This window comes from Macaca thibetana, chromosome 14 (assembly GCF_024542745.1).
Source record: "Macaca thibetana thibetana isolate TM-01 chromosome 14, ASM2454274v1, whole genome shotgun sequence".
Classification (NCBI taxonomy): Eukaryota; Metazoa; Chordata; class Mammalia; order Primates; family Cercopithecidae; genus Macaca; species Macaca thibetana.
Window position 1 is genome coordinate 10,134,389 of NC_065591.1, and position 21,311 is coordinate 10,155,699.

The 21,311-nt window shown below is 56.6% G+C and overlaps 3 protein-coding genes across 10 annotated transcripts in view; 1 reads left to right on the plus strand and 2 right to left on the minus strand.

The window, feature by feature from the left end:
* The window catches only part of NUDT22 (nudix hydrolase 22), a 113,460-nt gene that overhangs the window by 3,766 nt on the left and 88,383 nt on the right, over nucleotides 1-21,311 (minus strand). The window lies entirely within an intron of this gene.
* On the plus strand, nucleotides 13-2,383 carry TRPT1 (tRNA phosphotransferase 1). 7 transcript variants are annotated; one of them, XM_050757300.1, is made up of 8 exons: nucleotides 13-224; nucleotides 352-435; nucleotides 641-722; nucleotides 1,249-1,424; nucleotides 1,503-1,677; nucleotides 1,846-1,935; nucleotides 2,007-2,120; nucleotides 2,249-2,383. In XM_050757300.1, exons 1-8 carry the CDS (start codon nucleotides 219-221, stop codon nucleotides 2,338-2,340), a joined length of 819 nt encoding a protein of 272 aa, XP_050613257.1. In that variant the 5' UTR covers nucleotides 13-218; the 3' UTR covers nucleotides 2,341-2,383. The 7 variants fall into 7 exon arrangements, with proteins under 7 accessions (XP_050613257.1, XP_050613258.1, XP_050613260.1 ...); XM_050757301.1 differs by having other exon boundaries at nucleotides 2,010-2,120; XM_050757303.1 differs by having other exon boundaries at nucleotides 1,879-1,935.
* On the minus strand, nucleotides 2,326-20,175 carry FERMT3 (FERM domain containing kindlin 3). Of its 2 annotated transcripts, XM_050757171.1 has the most exons (15): nucleotides 19,905-20,150; nucleotides 19,196-19,369; nucleotides 15,906-16,139; nucleotides 15,578-15,697; nucleotides 15,306-15,474; nucleotides 15,003-15,105; nucleotides 7,117-7,224; nucleotides 6,816-6,950; nucleotides 6,686-6,735; nucleotides 6,460-6,584; nucleotides 6,173-6,279; nucleotides 5,830-6,063; nucleotides 5,370-5,494; nucleotides 3,029-3,170; nucleotides 2,326-2,903 (listed from the first exon to the last, which is right to left on the minus strand). In XM_050757171.1, the coding sequence occupies exons 2-15, from the start codon at nucleotides 19,353-19,355 to the stop codon at nucleotides 2,724-2,726; spliced, it is 1,992 nt and encodes a 663-aa protein (XP_050613128.1). In that variant the 5' UTR covers nucleotides 19,356-19,369; nucleotides 19,905-20,150; the 3' UTR covers nucleotides 2,326-2,723. The 2 variants fall into 2 exon arrangements, with proteins under 2 accessions (XP_050613128.1, XP_050613127.1); XM_050757170.1 differs by lacking the exons at nucleotides 2,326-2,903; nucleotides 3,029-3,170 and having other exon boundaries at nucleotides 4,131-5,494; nucleotides 19,905-20,175.

Consider the following 21,311-nt stretch of genomic DNA (forward strand, 5'->3'; position numbering starts at 1 on the left):
GCCCGCCCCGCCGGGGTCAAGGAGCGTGGAGGTTTGTACCCGCAGCCCGGACGCTTCCGCCCCATCAGTCTGCACGTCGGCCCTGCCTCCCAGACCACCTTGCGGGGGGCACCAGTGATCTGGAGTGTGGGACTCGGCCTCCCTGCGCTCGTGGCTGACGGTGTGACCTTGGGCAAGTCTGGCCTGCTGGGCCTTAGTTTCCCTCTCTGCAGCAGAGCATGGAGGTGGTGAACTTAATGAGCCTTATACTCCCACCCAGCGCTCACTTCCTGAGGCTTTGTGACTTTCTGGGAGGGGTGGGGACGTGGGAGGGGCCTTAAAGCAGTCCCCCCTCGTCACTGCTCCCCACAGGTCTTGGCCATGAACTCCTCTGGAGGAGGAAGGCAGGAAGCAGCAGGGTCCAGGGGTAGAAGGGCCCCCAGACCCCGGGAACAGGTGCGCGCCTCCTCCCCACCCCCTCCCACCAGTCCAGGCTCCCTGGGAGTTGCTGGGGGGAGGAGTTGAAGGGTCCTACTATTCCTGGAGACCACTGGCACTCCTTTCTCTCTGGGCTCTCTCTGCAGTGGGTCATTGAGGGTTCAGGATGGGCAGCAGGGCAGGGTCACCATGGAGACCAGGGGCCACTGCTGGGTTCTTTCAGGACCGAGACGTGCAGCTGTCCAAGGCTCTGTCCTATGCCCTGCGCCATGGGGCCTTGAAGCTGGGGCTTCCCATGGGAGCTGGTAAGTAGGGGCCTTGGAGGCTGGGGCTTGAGCCCAGAGAGAAACGTGAGCCTGTCTGCGACTCCTCCCCCATGGCTGCCTCCACTGCTCCCTGAGGAAGGCACAGAGGGCACTTCTTCCCCATGCACAGAGGAGAGCAAGGCCTAGAGGCCCTGTCATGTCCACAGCAGACTGAGGAGAGTTCTTGTCTGGGCCAGGCCTGGTGACCGCCCCCTCCAGCCAAGCAGCCAGATCAGCACTTACCCCGAGGGTGTACCCCAGAGGGTATGGGGCAGCTGGTGTTGTGAGTGTGCACTCCAGGCCAGCTCTATGCTGAGCACTCACCTCCCTGCCCCTCCGTGAGGCAGATCCTCTTTTTATGTAAGTTGAAAAAACTGGGACCCAGAAAGGGGAGACTCAAAAGGTCCTACAGAGGATGCCCAAGCGATCTCCAAGCCCAGACTTTGTTTCGGTTGCCTGTAGCTCCCTGTTAACCCTGGCCCAGTCCAGTGCAAGATTGGCTCCTGAGCACCCTGCCTGCCCACAGATGGCTTCGTGCCCCTGGGCGCCCTCCTGCAGTTGCCCCAGTTCCACGGCTTCTCTGCTGAAGATGTGCAGCGTGTGGTGGACACCAATAGGAAGCAGCGGTTCGCCCTGCAGCAGGGGGATCCCAGCACTGGCCTTCTCATCCGAGCCAACCAGGGCCATTCCCTGCAGGTCGGGGTGAGGGGACAAGCACGAGAGCCAGATGGGAGGGACCCCTGCCTGCGAAGGGGGTCTCACTGCTGCCTATTCAACCAGGTACCTGAGTTGGAGTTGATGCCCCTGGAGACGCCACAGGCCCTGCCCCCGATGCTAGTCCATGGTACATTCTGGAAGCACTGGCCATCCATCCTACTCAGGGGCCTGTCCTGCGGGGGAAGGACACACATCCACCTGGCCCCAGGACTGCCTGGAGACCCCAGTGTCATCAGTGGTCAGTGCCCTTCCCTCTCACCTAGCTACTCCCACCCACTCTGTCCTCCCAGGTCCCCTCCAAAGGTTGCAACACTTGTCTGAGGCCACCCCATGCCTGGCATGGAGCAGCAACCCTGCAATCCCAGCCCAGGACCCCAGTCTACCCAGGTTGCTGACTGCCCTCTAGGTGCCCAGTCCCCAGCTTCAGCTGTCTCTGCAGGCATGCGGCCCCATTGTGAAATAGCTGTGTTCATTGATGGACCCCTGGCTCTGGCAGGTGAGTCTGGACAAAGCAGGGGCTGGCCTTGCCTTCAGGGAGGGCACGAGTCACATCTCTGGCTCTGTCAGCAGATGGAATATCCTTCTTCCGCTCTGCCAATGGGGTGATTCTGACTCCAGGGAATACTCATGGCTTCCTGCTTCCCAAGTACTTCAAGGAGGCCCTGCAGCTACGCCCTACCCGTGAGAGCCACCACCCCAGCCCCTATGCCTTGTGCCTGAAGCCTGTGTCCTTCTGCCCTCACCTCTCTCCTAGCTTCCAACCCCAGACTGACTTAGATCTCCCTTTAACGAACTCTTGTCTCTATCAGGAAAGCCCCTTTCCTTGGCTGGTGATGAAGAGACAGAGTGTCGGAGTGGCCCCAAGCACTGCTCCAGAGAAAGGAGAAGGATCCAACAATAAAATATTAATTTATAAAAAAGAAATTTTAAAAAGTAACAAGAAAGAAACTCCAGTTTGAGACCATGTTTCATCATCCTGTAGCTACATCCGGTCTTCCTTGTGTGCTAGGGGACTGCAGATAGCTCAGGGGTATCAGCCTTAGCCACTCGGACAAGGGAAGGGGGTACCGCAGGAGCTCAGGGACCCCCACCCCCATCCCTGGCCTGGGTGATGACAGCGTCTGGCCCTGCCAGGTCCTTGGCCTGCACAAAGTCAGTGACCGCAGGTGAAATGCCCAGCTGGGTGCCTGCCTGGAGCGGGTGTGGGGCAGTGAGCCCCTGTGGGTGTGGGCTTGGGAGTTGCCGTGACAGGTGGTGGGCAGGGCAGGGGCAGTCAGACAGCCCTCAGAAGGCCTCATGGCCCCCGGTGAGCTGCAGGAAGAGGTCTTCATCCAGCTCCTCCCCACGGGCCCGCTCCCGCGTCGACAGGAAAATGTAACCCCCGATGTACTCGTGTACAATTCGGCAGCTGGCAGACACGCAGCTGAAGGCCACATTGATGTGCTCATCAAACTCGATGGCCACCTGAAGGGCAGAGAGTCAGAGAGGCAAATGGGGGTGGGATATGGGAGCAGCCCCTGCCCCACCCTGGCTGGATACAGCTCCAGCCTGGCACCTGTCCCCCATCCATACCCTGGGTCTGGGCCCACCTGCCGGATGTCCCAGTTGACATTCCACTGGCGCATGTTGCTGAAACGCCAGGTCTTGACCACGTCGCCCACAGCCAAGTCGATGCGGATCAGTCGGTTGTTGGCGATGCCCAGGATCTCGTCTTTCCTACTGCCCTTGAACCTGACCCCCAGCGGGAGAGAGTCAGCCAGGGCTCCACCCCGCATGGCCCAAGCCCGCCCAGACAATGTGGCGCCGCGCTGGAGAGCCAGCCCTTCCCAACTGCAGCTCGCAGCTCTGTGACGCTGAGCAAGCCATGTGAGTTCCCTCGGCCTCAAGTTTCTCATCTGGAAAATGGGGATTAATTGATAGAATCCCCACAACAGCATTTAGCAGCATCGGGCAAACAGGCCATGCCTTTAAATGGTAACTGGTTTTGGTTTTTGGTATCATCCTCATCAGCTGCTGTCTCGCTCCCTTCTTTGCAGTCTTGGGAAACAACTAATCAGAGGGGTCCACTCTCCATAATGGCATCCACCGCTATGGCCAACCCAGGCCCAGACAGTGAACTGTCCACAACAGAGCTGGGGCAAGAACTGGTTCTTCTGCTCTCCTGACCTGAACTTTGTCTCTTGTTTTTGTTTTTTTGTTTTTTTTTTTTTTGAGACAGAGTCTCGCTCTGTCACCAGGCTGGAGTACAGTGGCGCAATCTTGGCTCGCTGCACCCTCCGCCTCCCTAGTTCAAGTGATTCTCCTGTCTCAGCCTCCCTAGAAGATGGGATTACAGGTACGCGCCACCACGCCTGGCTAATTTTTGTGTTTAAGACGGAGTTTCGGGCGCGGTGGCTCAAGCCTGTAATCCCAGCACTTTGGGAGGCCGAGACGGGCGGATCACGGGGTCAGGAGATCGAGACCACCCTGGCTAACACGGTGAAACCCCGTCTCTACTAAAAAATACAAAAAACTAGCCGGGCGAGGTGGCAGGCGCCTGTAGTCCCAGCTACTCGGGAGGCTGAGGCGGGAGAATGGCGTAAACCCGGGAGGCGGAGCTTGCAGTGAGCTGAGATCCGGCCACTGCACTCCAGCCTGGGTGACAGAGCGAGACTCCGTCTCAAAAAAAAAAAAAAAAAAAAAAAAAAGACGGAGTTTCCCCATGTTGGTCAGGCTGGTCTCGATCTCCTGACCTCATGATCTGCCTGCCTTGGCCTCCCAAAGTGCTGGGATTACAGGGGTGAGCCACCGCACTGGCTCTTTTATTTATTTATTTATCTACTTACTTACTTGAGATGGAGTCTCACTCTGTCGCATCCAGGCTGGAGTGCAGTGGCACGATCTTGGCTCACTGCAACCTCCGCATCCTGGGTTCAAGAGATTCTCCTGCCTCAGCCTCCCGAGTAGCTGGGATTATAGGCACCTGCCACCACACCTGGCTAATTTTTGTATTTTTAGTAGAGACAGGGTTTCACCATGTTGGTCAGGCTGGTCTCACACTCCTGACCTCAAATGATCTGACCACCTCAGCCTCCCAAAGTGCAGGTATTACAGACGTGAGCCACCGCGCCCCGCCTATTTATTTGTTTGTTTTGTTTTGTTTGTTTGTTTGAGGCAGAGTCTCGCTCTGTCACTCCGGGTGGAGTGCAGTGGTGTAGTCTCAGTTCACTGCAACCTGTGCCTCCTGGGTTCAAGGGATTCTCCTGCCTCAGCCTCCTGAGTAGCTGGGACTACAGGTTCATGCCACCACACCCGGCTAATTTTTGTATTTTTAGTAGAGATGGGGTTTCACTATGTTGGCCAGGCTGGTCTCAAGCTCCTGACCTCATGATCCGCCCGCCTCGGCCTCCCAAAGTGCTGAGATTACAGGTGTGAGCCACCGTGCCTGGCCTGGCCTATTTATTTTTGAGACAGAGTCTCGCTTTGTCACCCAGGCTGGAGTGCAGTGGTGTGATCACAGCTCACTGCAGTCTTGACCTCCCAGGCTCAAGAGATCCTCCCACCTCAGCCTCCCGAGTAGCGGGGACTACAGGTGACCACCACCATGCCCAGCTAATTTTTTACAATTTTTTGTAGAGACAGGGGACTTTCTGTGTTGCCCAGGCTGGTGTCAAACTCCTGGGCTCAAGTGATCCTCCTATCTTGGCCTCCCAAAGTGCTGAGATTATAGACATGAGCCCCAGCACCTGGCATGAGCTTTGTCTCTTATGTTTGTTGTGGAGGGACAGCATGAGGGGCACACGTGGGGCCCTCAGTAAGGCCTGCTTACAAGGGAAGGGAGTCTTCGGGGTGCCTGTCCAGAACCCACTCTTGGGATGTGGGCACACAGCAGCCGGGTGGCAGGTAAGGGCAGAGACGGTGCTGGGCAGGGGGATGGGCTGGGGGCCATACCTGACCATGACATAAGAGATGCCGAAGTCAGGCAGGGACTGCCAGGCCTGGATGAAGCGCAGCTGGGCCTCTGCCAGCGACAACTGGGCCACATTCTGGTGGGCTTCCAGGATCCGTGGGGTGAGCTGCGGGAGCATACTGGTGATGGGCTGCCAGGCACTATTCCCCTCTTCCAAAGTCACCGAACCCCCACCTCCCCATCAGGGTGACAGCATGTGAGCCTGGGAAGGGGCAGTGCCCACGGGCCACCAAGGTACAGATTTGCAGTGTGCCAGGCTGCAAGGTGAACATGGGCACCTGGACCGTGACTCCTCCCAGAGGGTGGGTACCAGCCGCGCAATCTCAGGGACGCAGTGGGAGAAGCCCAGTGAGCACGTAGCTTTCCTGAGGAAGGCTCTGTGGAGACCCAGGGTCTCCGGGTAAACACTATGCGCATTCCCACCCTGACTCCTCCTGGTACCTGCTTGGCCTTGAACTTTCGCTGGAAACGGGGGGCAACCAGGCCATAGGGGTTGAGGCCTTCAGCAGAGGCATCAGGGCCCTGGGGGTGGTTGCCGGGGCCCCCGCCACCCGTGCGCTGCAGGCTGAGGAAGGCCAGGATGGCCTGCACCTCACTGGCGTAGCTGCTGTCAGCCATGGTGCGGCCTTTGGAGGCCAAGCGGCAGCCAGCCATCCAGCGGGCATACTGCTGCTCCTGGGCGAGAGGGGTGAGGGGGACAGTGCTAGCCAAGCTTGATGCTCCTTAGCCCCTGCCCCTGCCCCAGCTCCTGCCCAGCTCTGGCCCCTGCCCGGCCCTCACTCACATCCTGGCACCGCAGGTAGATCTCACTCATGCCCTCAGGGGAGGGCACTAGGAGTTTAATGCAGAACTTCTGGCCGGAGACATTAACATCGGGGACCACCTCACAGCCTGGAGGGAGAGAAGCGGTGGTCTAGGAGGTTGGAAGGGGAAGAGCCGCCTGAGTCCTCGAGTGCATGCTGGCCCCACACCGTCACCTCAGAACAGAGAGCATCTTCCCCCATCTCCAGGAGGAAACGGCCAGTGAGAGCGACAGCTGAACCCCACCAGCCCCTGGCCCTGTGCACTCACCCTTGAGGTTGAGCTGCTGAATGGGGTCCCCAGGGGCCTCATCCTGGCTCTTGTAGTAGGACAGTGTAGTCTCCTTGAACACCACCCAGTGCTGGCGGTAGCCCTTCAGGGTCAGCTTCCGGGGCCTTCATGGGGTGTGGGAGTTTGTGAAAGGCCGCCTCGCCCCCTCCCTCCATACGCAGACCAACCCCTCCAGCAGGGCTGCCTACTCTGGCCCCCAGCTCACCGGAAGATTCGGAGATAGTCCTTGAGCTCTGGGATAGTGGTGAGGCTGTCCTGTGGGAGGACCAGAGTCAGAGGGGCACCCGGTGCCTCACACTTGTCCCTGCCCAGCCCTTCCCCGAGCCCCTCCTCACCAGCACATCCGTGGGTGCCGACCCCTCCAGCTTCACCTCCAGATTGCTCAGGGCTGCATCCAGGTCGTCCAGCCCTGGGTCTGTGCCAGCCGGCTCCCCCACCTCCCCGCTCTGGGATAGCTTGTTGATGTGGTACTAGGTGGTCATGAAGCCAGGGAGGGCTGAGTCCAGCAACCTGGTCCCCTAGCAGTCCCCCCCAGGTCGGGCTTCCCTGGAGGTAGCCCCCACTCAGGAAGGCCCTTCCTGCCCTGGGACTGGCCCACCTCCCAGCTGCCCTGGGGCCCCGAGGCCCGCCTGGTACCTGCAGGGCAGCAAACACCATCATCTCCTCCTCAGTGCAGTCAGTCTCCTCCAGTAGCAGGTCCCACCGGGCCTGCTCATACAGCTGCGTCAGCCGCACGGGGTCTGTCTGGAGTGGTGGGAGGGGAGGCTGGGCTGGTCAGGTGCCAGCTGCCCTGGGCGCCCTGCACTCAGCCCCTGCCAGCCTTGGCCTTCTGCCCTGCCCTCCTTGCTGAGGCAGATTCATTCAGTGGCTGGACATGGGCCGCAGACCTCAACCCCACCCTTACAGCCTGCCAGCCCCCTGCTGCCAGCCCCCCAGGCCTGCACATCTAAATCTGGGCTCGGTTGTGCAGATGTTTACTGTGTGCTGGCATGCTGCCCTGGGTGCAGGGGAGACCGAGTAAACCAGTCAATAAGTCGAGTAATTCAAGGCTGCAGTAAACACTATCAAGGAAACAGTTTCCACAGGGAAGCTCAAGTTCAGTGGAGATGAGCGAATGGAACATGCGGAAGCAGTCAGGGAAGGCTTCCCTGAGGAGGTAACAAGCTGAGTAGAGACAGGAAGGATGACAATGGGCCACTCAAGGGAAGAGTGAAGGAAGAGGATTCCAGAGAAAAGGGACAGGGAGGGCAGAGACTCCAAGAGGGGATCCCAGTTACCCACAGAAGACCAACGTTCTCGCTAAATCCCACCCAGAATTGATAGCAAAGGTTTAGGAAGGCAAACCCAAAAGGACAAAGGAGAGGCCGGGGCGGTGGCTCTCGCCGGTAATCCCAGCACTTTGGGAAGCCAAGACAGGCGGATAGCTTGAGCCCAGGAGTTTCAGACCAGCTTGGGCAACATGGTGAAACCCTTTCTCTACTAAAAATACAAAACATTAGCCACGTGAGGTGGTGCGCGCCTGTAGTCCTAGGTACTCAGGAGGCTGAGGCGGGAGAATCACCTGAGCCCAGGAGGTTGAGGCTGCAGTGAGCTGTGACTGCACCATTGCACTCCAGTTTGGGGGATAGAGTGAGACCTTGTCTCCAAAAGAAAGAAAAAGAAAACAATTTGAAAGATGGAGAGCAAACCGTAGATGGGAACTGGGTTATGCAGAGAGAGCTGGAGCCTCACGCCTTTTCGCTCTCCTGTCTGGTAAATCCACTAATGAGACTTGAAAATAGGCAGAAAGCAAGCAACAAAAAGAAAAGATCTGAACACAGGCATCCAGTTTGCATGGCGGACCCCTGGCAGACTCTGATGCGGATCCTCTGAGTGAGATGCAAGGGCGAGCTGAAGAGAGGACTGGACAAAGTCCATGAAAAAAAGCAGGCCCCTCCCCAGCTCCGTGCAGCCAAGTGATGGCAAGCAGGCACCTGGCAGAAGCTGGGGCCCCCTCTCTGGAGATGCTGAACCAGATGCATCCTTGCATTTGGTACCCCAGACACAGCTGGATGAGGTGGGGGTTGCACTAGGCTGAAAACAGACTTTTTTTGTTTTTGTTTTTGTTTTTAGATGGAGTTTTGCTCTTGTTGCCCAGGCTGGAGTACAATGGCACGATCTTGGCTCACCAGAACTTCTGCCTCTCGGGTTCAGGCGATTCTCCTGCCTCAGCCTCCCGAGTAGCTGGGATTACAGGCATGCGCCTCCATACCCAGCTAATTTTGTATGTGTAGTAGAGACAGGGTTTCTCCATGTTGGTCAGGCTAGTCTCGAATTCCCAACCTCAGGTGATCCACCTGCCTTGGCCTCCCAAAGTGCTGGGATTACAGGTGTGAGCCACCGTGCCTGGCAAAAACACAAATTTAAAGAAAGCTAGCATTCAGATGAGTGAGACACCCACACCTTTTCCCACTTGTCACCCAAGACATTGGCAGGGAGCCTTCTATCTCCACTTGAAAGATCAGTGGAGTTGCCACTGAGAGGCTGAGCCACCAGAGAAATGCCCGACAAAGAATGGCAGCCCAGTCCCATTGCCTCCAGGGGGCCACCAAGATGCCAAGCCCTACTCACACACTCGGGTCTCCAATTAGTTTCTTTCTTTTTCTTTTTCTTTTTTTTTTTTTTTTTTTTGAGACGGAGTCTCGCTCTGTCGCCCAGGCTGGAGTGCAGTGGCCGGATCTCAGCTCACTGCAAGCTCCGTCTCCCAGGTTCACGCCATTCTCCTGCCTCAGCCTCCCGAGTAGCTGGGACTACAGGCGCCCGCCACCTCACCCGGCTAGTTTTTTGTATTTTTTAGTAGAGACGGGGTTTCACCGTGTTAGCCAGGATGGTCTCGATCTCCTGACCTCGTGATCCGCCCGTCTCGGCCTCCCAAAGTGCTGGGATTACAGGCTTGAGCCACTGCGCCCGGCCTCCAATTAGTTTCTTAGAGCTTCACTTTTAAATATGAATAGACAGGTATGGACTACCCACATTTAAGGAAAGCTTCAAGAATGAACCATAGAGACCAAGAAAACAAGAATAAAACAGCTTGGAGGAAATGAAGGCCAGGCAGGGCGCACAAGAGAACTTCAAACGCAACTCAAAATCCTTATAGAGTACAAAAATTAGCTGGGCATGGTGGCACGCGCCTGTAGGCCCAGCTACTCAGGAGGCTGAGGCAAGAGAATCGTTTGAACCTGGGAGGTGGAGGTTGTAGTGAGCCAAGATCGTGCCACTGCACTCCACCCTGGCAACAAACTAAGACTTCATCTCAAAAAATAAAAAAATAAAAAATCCTTATAGAATCTGAGCCTGGTGGCTCATGCTTGTAATCCCAGCACTTCGGGACGCTGAGGCGGGCAGATCACGAGGTCAGGAGTTTGAGACCAGCCTGGCCAACACGGTGAAACCCTGTCTCTACTAAAAATACAAAAATAATTAGGCCAGGTATCATGGTGCATGCCTGTAATCGCAGCTGCTTGGAAGGCTGAGGCAGGAGACTGGCTTGAACCCAGTGGGCAAAGGTTGCAGTGAGCCGAGATCGTGCCATTGCACTCCAGCCTGGGTGACAGAAGAAGACTCTATCTCAAAAAAAAAAAAAATCCTTACAGAGCTAAAGCACTGCACTCATAAAACAAGACCAGAATATTCTTTTTTTAAAGGAATGTTAACTGGGTGCAGTGATTCACGCCTGTAATCCTAGCACTTTGGGAGGCTGAGGTGGGCAGATCATTTGAGGTCAGGAGTGTGAGATCAGCCTGACCAACATGGTGAGGTTTCACACCGTCTCTACTAAAAATACAAAAAATTAGCCGGGTGTGGTGGCAGGCGCCTATAATCCCAGCTACTCGGGAGGCTGAGGCAGGAGAATCTCTTGAACCCAGGATGCGGAGGTTGCAGTGAGCCAAGATCATGCCACTGCACTCCAGCCTGGGAGCGACAGAGTGAGACTCTGTCTCAAAAAAAAAAAATCCCAACTTCTCAGGAAGCCGAAGCGGGAGGATCACTTGAGACCCAATCTTGGCAACGTAGCAAAACTCCATCTCTAAAAAATTTTTAAAGAATTAACCAGGCTTGTGGCACATGCCTGTAGTCCCAGCTACTCAGAAAGCTAAGGCAGGAAGATCGCTTGAGCCCAGGAGTTCAAGGTTGCAGTGAGCTATGATCGCACCACTGCACTCTAGTCTGGGTGACAGAGCGAGACCCCATCTCTAAAAATAAAAAAAGAAAGATAAAAATATAAATTTGGTTCTATTAAAATTAAGAGCTGCTGTTTATCAAAAGAAACCATTCAGACAATTAAAAGGCAAAGCACAGAGGGGGAAAATATATTCACAATGTATTTATCTGGCAAAGTGCTCATATCCAGAATATATAAAGAACTCCTACAAATCAATAAGAAAAAGACAAATGACTCAATATGACAATTGTCAAAATATTCGAACAGAAACCTCACAAAGCAGCATATCCAGATGGCTAATAGCCATATGAAAAGGGACTCAACTTTATTAGTCATCAGGGAAATGTAAATTAAAGCCACATGGAAAGCAGATCAGTGGTGGTTGGGGGTTAGTGTGGGAGGAGGAATGACTGCAAATGGGCATTGTGCCGTCAGTGCTTGTCTGGGGCAGTGGAAATGTTTTAAGACTGGATTGTGGTGATGGTTGCACAACCATACACGTTTGTTACAAATAAGCTGATCCAGGCATGGTGGCTCATGCCTGTAATCCCAGCACTTTGGGAGGCCAACGTGGGTGGATCACAAGGTCAGGAGTTCAAGACCAGCCTGGCCAAAACGGTGAAACCCGGTCTCTACTAAAAATACAAAAATTAGCCGGGTGTGGTGGCACATGCCTGTAGTCCCAGCTACTCGGGAGGCTGAGGCAGGATAATTGCTTGAACTTGGGAGGCGGAGGTTGTAGGGAGCCAAGACCGCACCATTGCACTCCAGCCTGGGCAACAGAGTGAGACTCCATCTCAAAAATAAATAAATAAATAAATAAATAAATAAATAATCAAGCTGAATGGTTACAACGGCTGGAGTGTAGTGGCATGATCTCAGCTCACTGCAACCACCACTCTCTAGGTTCAAGCAATTCTCCCGCCTCAGCCTCCCAAGTAGCTGGGATTATAGGCGCTTACCACCACGCCTGGCTAATTTTTGTATTTTTAGTAGAGACGGGATTTCACCATGTTGGCCAAGCTGGTCTCAAACTCCTGACCTCAGGTGATCCGCCCACCTCGGCCTCCCAAAGTGCTGGGATTACAGGTGTGAGCCACCACGCCCAGCCTCCTCCGGAGGCTGAGGCAGGAGAATGGTGTGAACTCGGGAGGCGAGGAGGAGCTTGCAGTGAGCTGAGATCGTGCCACTGCACTCCAGCCTGGGCGACAGAGCAAGACTCTGTCTCAAAAAAAAAAAAGAGAAAGAAAACGCTATGGCCAGGCGTGATGGCTTATGCCGGTAATCCCAGCACTATGGGAGGCCAAAGCAGGGGGATCACCTGAGGTCAGGAGTTCGAGACCAGCTTGGCCAACACGGTGAAACCCCATCTCTACTCAAAATGCAAAAATAAATTAGCTGGGCATGGTGGCGGCAGGCATCTGTAATCCCAGCTCTGTGGGAGGCTGAGGCAGGAGAATCACTTAAACCCAGGAGGTGGAGGTTGCGGTAAGCCGAGATCGCGCCATTGCACTCCAGCCTGGGCAACAAGAATGAAACTCCCTCTCAAACAACAACAACAACAAAAAGCCCTATAAAGGAACACTCAAAAAACAAGACCTCTTGGAACTTAAAAACATAGTTACAGAAATTAAAAATTCAATAGGTGTTTTAGAGTATAAGCTGAGGAGGTCTCCAAAGAGTAGAACACAGAAAGAAAAAGAACCGAAAAATAAGAAAGAAAAGAAAAGTTTCGGCCGTGTGCGGTGGCTCACGCCTGTAATCCCAGCACTTTGGGAGGTTGAGGTGGGTGGATCACCTGAGGTCAGGAGCTCAAGATCAGCCTGGCTAACATGGTGAAATCCCGTCTCTACTAAAAATACACAAAATTAGCCAGGCATGGTGGGGGGCTCCTGTAATCCCAGCTACTAGGGAGGCTGAGGCAGGAGAATTGCTTGAATCTGGGAGGCGGAGGTTGCAGTAAGCCAAGATCACACCATTGCATTCTATCCTGGGCAACAAGAGCAAGACTCCACCTCAACAACAAAAATAAATAAATAAATAAAATTAGGGGGGCGTGGTGGCGTGTGCCTGCAATCCCAGCTACTTGGGAGGCTGAAGCAGGAGATCGCCTGAACCCAGGAGGCGGAGGTTGCACTGAGCTGAGATCGCGCCTTTGTACTCCAGCCTGGGCAACAAGAGTAAAACTTGTCTCAAAAGAAAAGAAAATAAAAGAAAAAGGCAATTATGAACTTCAAAAACATTTGAGCAAAAAAGGAAAAAATAATCATAGTTACTCTGTGGCTTAACTAGGAACACTATTTATATATGTTACTATTTATAGCCATATCACATTGTTTTAACCAAAGACTATAGATACTACTCACTTAGAAAGATGCAAGGAAATGTGTGTATTGTGTGGGCAGGGAAGAGAATGTAAGACGGTGAAACCTTCTCACAAAGTCAATAGATAATGTGTGAAATGGCAAAACAAAGAGGTGGAAATATGTCATAGAGAGGAAAACACTAGAATAAAAAGGCACAGCCTGCCCGACGCAGTGGCTCACGCCTGTAACCCCAGCTACTCGGGAGGCTGAGGCAGGAGAATCGCTTGAACCCAGGAGGTGGAGGTTGTGGTGATCTGAGATCACGTGATTGCACTCCAGCCTGGGCAACAAGAGCAAAACTCTGTCTCAAAAAAAATAAAATTAGGCCGGGCACAGTGGCTTACTCCTATAACCCCAGAACTTTGGGAGGCCGAGGCGGGTGGATCACCTGAGGTCAGGAGTTCGAGACCAGCCTGACCAATATGGTGAAACTCCATCTCTACTAAAAAAATACAAACATTAGCCAGGCGTGGTGGTGGGCGCCCACCTGTAATCCCAGCTACTCAGGAGGCTGAGACAGGAGAATTGCTTGAACCCAGGAGGAGGAGGTTGCAGTGAGCTGAGATCGCGCCACTGCACTCTAGCCTGGGCAGCAGAGCAAGACTCCATCTCAAAAAAAAAAAAAAAAATAGCCAGGTATAGTACATGCCTATAGTCCCAAGCTACTCAAGGAGCCGAGGCTGAAGGATCACATGAGCCTGGGAGGTCCAGGCTGCAGTTAGCTGGGATCACACTACTGCCCTCCAGTCTGGGCAGGCGACAGAGCAAGACTCTGTCTCAAAAAATAAAAATAAAAAAATATATAAATAAATAAAGCTTAGGGGAGAGCCATCTGAGCTGGATATATCAACTGAGAGAGAGTGTGGAGATGGTATTGAAATCCACAACACTGGAGATGACTGAGAGAGGGAGGGGAGAGAGCAGAGGCCCAGGGCGGAGCCTGGGCAGAGCCTGGGGCTCGCCAACACCGAGGGGCCGTGGAGAGGAGGAGGGAGAGTCACAGAGCCTGGCAGAGTGGCTTGGGGAGAGGCCACCCCCCAAGCAAGTGGACAGGAGGCTTCAGGAGGAAGCTATTCCGGAGGAGCGGTCAGGGTGGTGTCTATGTCACAAGTAAGTGGTCAAGTAAGAAGCAAGTAGGACATGGCCAGGGGACAGACAGCCTGGAGGCGTGGCCACCTCAGCAGATGCGCTTCTCACGTGTGGATGGTGACAAAAGATACAGAATAGCTGTGGCCAAGGAGTGAGAGGGAGTCGAACAGCACCCAGAGGAAGCTCGGAAGCAAGAAGTGGGATTCTGCGGCACAAGTGTTCAAACAACTCCGATGCTTTGCAGAGAAGTGGGGCAGAGAGGCGGGGCCTATGGGTAGAAAGAGCAACCTGTGGGCTTCTGGGAGGTTTTTGAGATGCGCATGAAGCACATTCCATGGAGCCCTTTGCATGGAGCATTTTGCCTGGAGCATGTTGGTTGCCAATGGAGGAAAAGAGGAAGAGTGGACAGGGCACAGAGGGGCTACCCTGCAAAGCTTCCTTCCTCACCCACCCCCAGGTACTGCAGTCCCAAATGCTGCCCCCTCCAGGAAGCCTTCCCAGAGCTCCCAGGCCTGGGCCTCTCCCACCTGAGCCCCAGACTTCTCAGGGGCACCCCCACACACACTGTCTACGAGGATCTGTGGGTCTTAGCTTCCTCCTTGACGGCTCCCTGGGAAACAGGCACTGAGACTTATTGGTCTCCATCTGCTTCAGCATCTGCCCGGGACCCAGGATCTGGCCCGATGCTGAGGTGCGTAGATGAGTTTCAGTGCGTGTTTGTGGGGTCAGTAAACAAAGGTGTGGATGGACAAACGAGCAGAAGGACAGGCCACTACAAGTCACTAACATCCCAGAGCCCATACCCCAAGCCCTAGGTCTCCATGTCTTATGGACTTGAGGCCTGCTTTCTCCCTGCCCCGGCCCACCTTGGGATCCAAATCGAAGAAGCTGTAGTACTTGAAGCGCAGCCAGAGTACGTCCCCAGCCTTGATGCCCTGCTGCATGAGACACCGCGACGAGTCCAGCCACCTGGGCCGCAGCAGAGGCAGCAGTCAGGGCTGCGCCAGGTACGGCCCTGGGGTGGGGAGGGGGTCTGGGCTGGGGGACAAGCACATACAGAGAAAAGGCCTGGAAACGAAGTGTGGATTTGGGGTGGGCACAGACATGGGACAGGGGGTGGATCCTGGGTGGGGGAGCCCCGACACAGGGGGCGTGGCTCCTGGGCCCACCTGCTGTGGAGCTGGGTCTTGTCTGACAGGGAGCTTGGCCGTGGCAGACGCTGGAGCAGAAGGGGGTCAGGTGGCGGCTGGGGCCGGCTCAGCATGTGGTAGCAGGCCTCTGTCTGGGCGCTGTCCGAGAAGTGAGCTGGCATTCCCCGGAACACTGCAGGCGCCACGCCTGGAGTGCAGGTTGGGGGTCAACCAGGCCTGTCCCCCAGGGTTGGGACTCACAGGCCGGCCCCTTCCCCCATCCCCCCAGGCCCACCCCTACCTGCACTCACCCCCAGCCAGGACGACCTTGCTCAAGTCATAGAGTTCTTCCTCTGGCTCCTTCTCTTTCTTCTTCTTCTCCTTCTTCTCAGGAGCCCGGAGCAGGGACAGCTCCTCAGGGTGCCGGATGCCTGAGGGGAGCTGGGGTCTCAGCAGGGACAAGGTCCTGCTGCAACTTCCCCACCTCGCCCATGGGCGCTTGGGGCGGGTCACAGCCCTGCAGGCAGGGTGGCAACCCAGACAGCAAGGACAGCATCACCAGAGCTGGGCCTGGAAACGGGGGTACCTGCCTCTTTGCATCACCCTCGTGGGCCAGGGGGAATCAGCCGGGCAACTCACTGAGGAGGCGGCAGATGGCAGCCACGGCCTGGAAGAGGGGCTGGGAGAAGCTGGCGCGGAGGCGCAGTGCACGGCGGTTGGGCAGCCGAAGGATGACGGGCCGGTGCTGGGGCCCGAAGAAGAGGCGTGCGTCGGCCAGGATCCCGTACTTGTCCAGTGTCCAGTGGGTCTGCAGCAGCCACTGCCTCTTCTGTTCCCACCAAATGGCGTGGTCTGACCAGTCCTGCTTGCGGTCTGTGGGGCACGGGGGCACATCCGGGTCCAGCCTTCCTCCCTGCTGCCCCCAACACTCAGCACAACCCCAGGATTCAGAAGCCTGGGGTGACCATTCCCCTGCCCTGCCTAAGCCAAGAGTGGGGCAGCCTGGGCGGGCCTGGGGTCTACCCCATGGTAACAGCAGCAGGGCTCTCTGCAGGCAGCCCCCCGATGGGCCTTCTAGGCTTGGCTTGTATTTCGCTTCCCAGGGGAGCTCTCCAACCCAGAATCTGGGTACCCCAATCTTAGCACCCCATCTCTTCCATTCCAGCCCACTGGGCTCCCTCCACATGACGCCCCCTCTGTCCTCCCGTAATCTACGGTTTAATGGCCTCTGTCTTGCATTCTGGGGAGCTCCCAGAGGCACAGACTACATCCGTCTCACTGCTGTATATCCTCAGGGCCTGGACCTGTGCCTGGCCTGGAGCAATGGGCACTCAATATTTATAGGTATTAGCTGTGTGACCTTGGACAAGCCACTTAACCTCATGGGACCTCAGTTTCCCTGTCTGTAAGATATAATAACCACCTTACAAACTGGGACATGGAACAATGCCTCCCATGTGGTAGGTGCAGAGTTTGTGGCAAACTCGTGCACGCACGTGACGATCCATGAGTGGGCATTGAAGTAGAGATGTGCGTCTGTCCCTTGTCAGCCAGCTGGGAACTGGAGACACAGTAATGGAAGGCACAGGTCTCCCCGCGGCCTCCCTCCAGGAGCATGAACAGGCAGGAGGAAGCGTAGAAAAAAGGCTGCCGGAAAGCTGCTCTGGGTGCACGGCCCTTGAGAGTTTGTGAAGCCGTTTCCTGAGTTCCTCCCAAGTCCTCCCAGTGAGTTTTCTGATTCCCACTGCATCCCACCCGCCTCAGCCAGCCCCCAACTCCACTGCTACACACGCCGGGCATCACCACTGCTGCCAAACCAAGAGAAGTGCCCGTCCTCCTGTGCCTCCCCTCCCAGGTTGGGCCCTTCCCTCCTGGGTGCCCCAGCGGGGCCCTGGCTTTGTGCCACTGCTTCCCCTTCTCTTGGCTCCTTGCTCTTCTCCTGTCCTCTCTGGCCCCTCTCCTGACCTGCCCTTTACCTTGTCCTTTCCCCAGGTTCGGCCTGGGACCGTCTTCTCCCGCCTTGGCCATGTCCCCTTACTGGGTCTCCCTATTCTGTGGCTTCAGTTGCCACTTTCTGCCACAGCCCCATGCGTGGCCCTCAGCCCAGACCCCGCCTTGGGCCCCCAGCCAGAAACCCATGCTGCTGGCTGAGGGGACTGTCTACCGCCTTCCTCCCTTCCAGAACCCTTTGTTCCCCTGGCCAAGTGGCTGACACTGGGACTGTAAGCACCACAACTCCTGGTCCTGGCTTTTGGTGCTCAGCTCAGACTCGCTGTGCACAGAGGTACCCTCTCCTCTCCAGCTCCCCACGCCACCTCTCAGGGTTGGGGGATGCGGACTCATGCCAGAGGCCCAGGCATCCTCCCTTTCTCTTCTAGCCACCACATGTGATCAATGCCAATCCCACCTCCAAAATCCACCCTCCTTTCCGTCCTCCCTGCCTGGCCTTAGGAGGCCCTAGTGTCTCTAACCAGGACCACAGCCTCCTCAGGGCCCCACAGCCTCCAGCCCTTCGCCTTGCTGCTGACCTTAGCAGGACAGCCTCCTGCTGAGAACCCTTCGGTGGCCACCTTCCCCTCCAGAAGAAAGTCTAGACCCCTTCTGGAGGCCTCCGGGGCCATGCAGAGCTGGCCAGGCACCATCCAGCCTCATTTCTGGTCACACTCCGGCATCCTTGCTGGCCGAGAGCCCTAATTCACAGCCCTCCGAGTCCCAGAGCCACCACCTTGCTCCTCCCTGCTGAGGCCACCTCCCAGGACTTCTCCTGGGGTTATCTCCATCCTAGGCTCGGAGCAGCCCCCTCCTCGAGCCCCAGGCCCCCATAATAGCTCCCTCTGTGCGGCAGCCGGCACGCAGCCTCCACGGGTCCATCTCACCCGCTGCTCCAGGAGGCCAGGGACTGGCCTGGGGTGGCCAGGCTGAGCCTCAGTAGATAGAGCTGATGTGCTTAGGAGTGACAGTATCCCTACCACAGGGAACAAAGAGCTAAAGGGACTTGCCCTGGGGTGCCCAGCAGCGGGTAGCCCAGCAGAGTCTGTCTGACTCCAGGTTAAGGCCTCCTGCGTTACCCTCGTGCCATGCCCTGGGGCCACCCAGATCTTCACCGCCCTGTCTCTGTTCCTCACTTCTACTCTCACAGCTGCTCCAGGCCCTGCCCCTGGCAGCTCCCCTTGCAGCCTCAGCCTTGTGGCTGGGCTACTCTGGGCCCTATCCTCTCCATAGTTGGACTGACCTCCTCCTGGGCTGCATGTGGTAGCCTGGCGGGGTCTGAGGAAGCCTCCCCGCCATCACCCACCCCCCTCCCACTGGCAGCCCAGGCCCAGGCTCTTGGCCAGGACTGTGGTGGGCCTGCCTTCCGGCTCTGCCTATCGGGGTATTCCTGCTGCCCTCTCAGGAAGGGGTAGCCCCCACTGCTGGCATGGAAGGAAGATGAGGAGCCCCTGTGTCACTGGCCCCGTGGCCCTCCATGACTGATGCCACAGGCTGCTCTGCTGTAACTTCCTGTGGGGGCAGGGCCTTCCCACCCAGGCTGGGCCTGTCACCAGTCTGCTGAGAACTTCCGCCAAGCGTAGGGAGTGTGGGGGCAGGCCCTTAGGTCACCTAGACCCCCTCAGACCTCAGCAATGTGACTTTGGCCTTGGTCCAGGCCAGACCACTCCTTCCGCTCCTGTTGGTGGCTGAATGGGGGATCGTGGCTGGGTCTGATCTTTAGCAGACCAGCTGGAGCAGGAGGAAGGGAGGGAAGAGGGTAGGAGGGAGAGGAAGTTGGGGAAATGTCTTTTTTGGAACCAAATGATTAAGCTAATGCCTGAGTCACCATGACACCATTATCGCGAGCTGAGCAGCAGGGATGGCCCGGAAGTGCCCGGAGACACCCGTGGCGGCCACCCGTGGTACTGAGTTCAGCAGGTGGGCGGCGGGACACTCACTGATCTGCTCCACAATCTTCAGGAGCACCCCGCCGATGTGCGACTCCCCAGTGACCCGCAGGGTGACCGACTCGGCCTCCGGGTCCTCCTCTCCCACAAACACCCGCAGCTCCCATGATGAGTCGATGTAGTCCCCGGAGGCTGTCTTCATCCCCGCCATGGCTGCGGCTGCTGCTACGGAGAGTGGGGAAGGAGGCAAGGTGGGCAGGCCCCGGTAGGCTCCTGGGTTTGGGCAGAAGAGTTCTGTGGTGCCCTGGACACACCCAGGGGAAAGCCGTTCATGAAGGAGGGCAGGAGCGAGCCCCCAGGCCCGTATGCCCATGGTACCCTCAGACCATCTCACCAGCGCTGGCGCTTGAGCTGCGAGGGCCCTCAGAGACCATTTAGTCCAACCCGCTCCCATCCTACAGACAGGCAGACTGAGGCCGGGTAAGAAGGGGCTCACTCAGGACCACCCTGCTCGATGCCAGCCCACAGCTCACCCCCAGACCCTCAGGGGCAGCTGCCCACTCTGGCCATGGCTTTGTACCCAGGCCAGGAAATAATTCTGATCCTGGCCCACAACTCAATGCCAACATCACAAACCAGCCAAAGCCTCCCGGGGGAGGTGGAAAGTTCAGGCTGCCGCATGGCGAGAGGCAGGCTGGGCAGAGGCTGCAGGAGGATAAGGAAGAGAAGGGCCTGTGGTCCCAGTGAGGCCCGAGCTTACCTTTCCTGGCAAGGGCTGGGGGCTGCAGGTGGGCCTCAGGCTACACCCCTGAGGGCTGTGGGCTTCCTGCCCTCCTTTCTCTTTGGAGCTTCCTTCAGGGCAGCCCTTGCCTGTGCCTTATCATGAGCAGGGCGGGCTCAGCCCCTCCCCAGGGCGGGCTGGCGCTGGGTGCAGGAAGCACGCTGCCAGCCCGCAGAGGGTTCCAGGGGCCCCCACCTTTGTCCCCAGAGAGCACAGGAAGCTAGGGAGAGCCGGCTGAGCGACTCAACACCGTCAAAAACACCCCCTGCCTCATTTGGAGGGAAGCTCAGTGCAAACTCAACAAGTCCCCCGACTGTTTGTGTTCAGGGCTGGGTCCGCCTTTGTGGGAAGTGTCTCCCATCCCCAGCCTGTCACATGAGGTGGGGACCTTGGGCTTTGAAACATCACTGGGCTGCCGGAGGGAGAGCTCAGGAGTTGACAGAGTGTATCCAGGTTATTTGGGACTCACAGGTCAAATCGGCTCCAGTCTGGCTGTCCCTATCAACCAAAGATCCCTCAAGGCCCCAGAGGGAAACAAGTCCATTTTGCAGTTTCTCCTAGCTCCGCATAGGGCTACTTTTTTTTTTTTTTTTTTTTTTTTTTTGAGACGGAGTCTCGCTCTGTCACCCGGGCTGGAGTGCAGTGGCCAGATCTCAGCTCACTGCAAGCTCCGCCTCCCGGGTTCACGCCATTCTCCTGCCTCAGCCTCCCGAGTGGCTGGGACTATAGGCGCCCGCCACCTCGCCCGGCTAGCTTTTTGTATTTTTTAGTAGAGACGGGGTTTCACCGTGTTAGCCAGGATGGTCTCGATCTCCTGACCTTGTGATCCGCCCGTCTCAGCCTCCCAAAGTGCTGGGATTACAGGCTTGAGCGCCACCGCGCCCGGCTCCGCATAGGGCTACTTTCAAACTCATGAACTCAGACCTGCCAGGCGAATGAGTGAACAGAACTTGGACCTGACCATTCACAACCTCCCAGGCCCTCAGGTCCCCCAGCTCCAAACACACCTCCACTGTGCTCCACTTGGACGTGCCTCCCTAAGTCCCCACAAGGCTCACTCCCATCAAGTCCCTGCTTAGGTGTCACCTCAGGGGTCTCTGGTGGTCTATACCCTCCTGCTCATCACATGTCCTAGGATGTGGGCTTCAGTAGAGCAAGGCATATCCGCCACCAGCTCTGCATACAACAGTGGCTTTTCCAGTGAATACACTGGGGATCGGAGCACAGAGGGTGGGCAAGCCTGGGGGCGGCAGAGTCCTGCTGATGGGGGAGGCTGCCTAAACGGCGTCACCCAGATGAGGAAGGGGGAGGCCTGCTGGGGATTCCCAGGGGAAAAGCAAGCTGATGAAACTAGCAGCAGGAAGTCCAGCCAGCTGCTAGTCTCAG